This window comes from Besnoitia besnoiti (genome assembly GCF_002563875.1).
Source record: "Besnoitia besnoiti strain Bb-Ger1 chromosome Unknown contig00117, whole genome shotgun sequence".
In the NCBI taxonomy this organism is placed as follows: domain Eukaryota; phylum Apicomplexa; class Conoidasida; order Eucoccidiorida; family Sarcocystidae; genus Besnoitia; species Besnoitia besnoiti.
In genome coordinates, this window is record NW_021704002.1 from 1 (window position 1) to 3,344 (window position 3,344).

The 3,344-nt window shown below is 37.2% G+C and overlaps 1 protein-coding gene across 1 annotated transcript; it reads left to right on the plus strand.

Annotated features, from left to right (window-relative positions):
• Positions 1-1,969: 1,969 nt before the first annotated feature.
• Positions 1,970-2,909, plus strand: BESB_018920 (cytochrome b; the record flags this gene model as incomplete). The annotated part of the gene is made up of 2 exons (XM_029360601.1): positions 1,970-2,085; positions 2,525-2,909. 2 exons carry the CDS (start codon positions 1,970-1,972, stop codon positions 2,907-2,909), a joined length of 501 nt encoding a protein of 166 aa, XP_029214755.1.
• Between the last annotated feature and the right edge of the window lie 435 nt (positions 2,910-3,344).

Below are 3,344 nucleotides of genomic sequence, written 5' to 3' on the forward strand. Positions count from 1 at the left end.
TGCTTGTACGATAATTATATCAATGCAGTACCAATTAAGGCGTGTAGCATCTCCTATGCTCCTTAACATCACAGCTATGTCGAATTATCGCACCCAGATAACTCCATACCAGTGAACCGGTTTGTAACTCCGCTTCATATCGTACCTGAATGTACTTTTTAGCATATTATGCGGTTTTAAAAGTAATCCCATCCAAAACCGGTGGTTTGTTAGTATTTATGTCCTCTCTCATTAACTTAGCTCTTTTATCTGAAATTCGAGCTTTGAATACTCGAATGTTGATACGACAACATTTTATGACTCGAAATGTAGTCAGTGGATGGGTAATTATTTGGGTATACAGTATGATCTTCTTGATTATTATTGGTAGTGCTATTCCACAAGCGACTTATATCTTATATGGTAGATTAGCTACTATCGTATATCTTACTACCGGATTGGTTCTATGCTTATACTAAATCAATAGTTATAATGACTACAGCTTCCAAGCAAACATGATTACCGTGATATTGAAATCCAACACTTTTAGCTGTCTTAAGCAGTCCAGTGGGGTGGTGTGTACTGCAATCATAAAGAACTTGGTTGTCTGTATCTCATAACCGGAGTCATCTTCAGTATTCTAGGAACTATAATGTCTTTGTTTATTCGATTTGAGTTATACAGTTCTGGATCGCGGATCATTTGTACAGAGACGATAGCTACTTATAATGTGATAATAACGATACATGGCCTAGCTATGATCTTTATGTTCTTAATGCCTGCTTTGTACGGAGGATATGGTAACTTCTTTGTACCAATATATATTGGTGGTTCGGAAGTCGTTTTCCCAAGAACTAACGCGATCTCCTATTTTCTAGTACCATTAGGTTCTGTGTTGTTAACTCAAAGTATTTGTTCCGAGTTTGGTAGTGGTCTTGGTTGGACAATGTATCCTCCACTAAGTACTAGCTTGATGGTGTTAAATCCAGAGGCAACTGATTGGATTATCGGAGGTCTTGCAGTACTAGGAATTAGTAGTATTTTAAGTTCTATTAACTTCCTTGGTACTTGCGTCTTCATGGGTTCTAATGCTGGTGCTAAGAACTATATTCTATATATCTGGGCTATCATATTTACTGCCCTTATGTTAGTCTTCACTCTACCTATTCTTACTGGTGGATTAGTTATGATCCTTCTTGATCTACACGTAAACACTGAATTTTATGATTCTATGTATTCTGGTGATAGTGTACTTTATCAACATCTATTCTGGTTCTTCGGACATCCAGAGGTATACATTCTAATTTTACCTGCTTTTGGTGTAGTCTCGCAGACATTATCTATGTATGCTGCTAGATCTGTCTTCGGTGGACAATCTATGATCTTAGCTATGGGTTGTATTTCTATTCTAGGTTCCTTAGTATGGGCACATCATATGATGACAGTCGGTCTAGAGGTAGATACCAGAGCTTATTTCTCTGCTATGACTATTATGATTGCAATTCCTACCGGTACTAAGATTTTCAACTGGTTAGGTACCTATATGGCTAGCCATACAACTACAAGAACTGTAGATCTATGGGCTGCTCTTAGTTTTATCCTATTGTTTACTCTAGGTGGTACTACAGGTGTAGTTATGGGTAACGCTGGTATGGATATTGCCCTACATGATACATACTATATTGTAGCTCATTTCCATTTCGTATTATCTCTTGGTGCAGTACTAGCTACTATATGTGGCTTTATCTTCTATAGCAGAGATATGTTCGGAGATACTGTAAATCTATTCCATGTAAATACCGGTGCTTCTCCATATTTAAGCATCTGGTTTGTAGTCTTCTTAGGTAGTATCTTATTAATTTTCATCCCTATGCATATACTTGGTTTCAACGTTATGCCAAGAAGGATACCAGATTACCCTGATTATCTTTGTTATATTAATACATGGTGTTCAATTGGTTCTATATCCACAATAGTTATCATCTTAACTATGCTCTGCATTAAGTATAGTGGTATCCAGCGTATATTTGAAAAACCAACATTTGTATACAAGCTGTACGAATATCATGACATTCACTTTGGTAGTCGCCTTCTTAATGTTAGTCTGTACGGAATACACGGATCGGATTCTTGTTGGCCTGGCACCTGTTTAGTAACTGGATGAACGCTTTTTACGCCTGGTATGCATGGATAATACTCGACTCTTCTATAGTTTAACCGCTACTGCTGGGACTGTATATTATGTACTTACGGTAGTACTATCAAGCCTCTTCTTCCAAATAGATTTCATGGAAAACCTAAAATTCGCATGTTTGATTGACATTTAGCCGCTAATATACAATCATCCAAGATATATTTATCTATCGCAGGTTCGGTCTAATGTCCCGTTATACTATATAGATCACATGGCTTCTGGTACTTTGAGATCATGCTAACGGCGAGAAGGGAAGTGTGTCTCAATAACTAGCTGAGTGCTTGTACGATAATTATATCAATGCAGTACCAATTAAGCGTGTAGCATCTCCTATGCTCCTTAACATCACAGCTATGTCGAATTATCGCACCCAGATAACTCCATACCAGTGAACCGGTTTGTAACTCCGCTTCATATCGTACCTGAATGGTACTTTTTAGCATATTATGCGGTGTTAAAAGTAATCCCATCCAAAACCGGTGGTTTGTTAGTATTTATGTCCTCTCTCATTAACTTAGCTCTTTTATCTGAAATTCGAGCTTTGAATACTCGAATGTTGATACGACAACATTTTATGACTCGAAATGTAGTCAGTGGATGGGTAATTATTTGGGTATACAGTATGATCTTCTTGATTATTATTGGTAGTGCTATTCCACAAGCGACTTATATCTTATATGGTAGATTAGCTACTATCGTATATCTTACTACCGGATTGGTTCTATGCTTATACTAAATCAATAGTTATAATGACTACAGCTTCCAAGCAAACATGATTACCGTGATATTGAAATCCAACACTTTTAGCTGTCTTAAGCAGTCCAGTGGGTGGTGGTGTACTGCAATCATAAAGAACTTGGTTGTCTGTATCTCATAACCGGAGTCATCTTCAGTATTCTAGGAACTATAATGTCTTTGTTTATTCGATTTGAGTTATACAGTTCTGGATCGCGGATCATTTGTACAGAGACGATAGCTACTTATAATGTGATAATAACGATACATGGCCTAGCTATGATCTTTATGTTCTTAATGCCTGCTTTGTACGGAGGATATGGTAACTTCTTTGTACCAATATATATTGGTGGTTCGGAAGTCGTTTTCCCAAGAACTAACGCGATCTCCTATTTTCTAGTACCATTAGTGAACTCTTTTGGTCTGATCCTAAGTA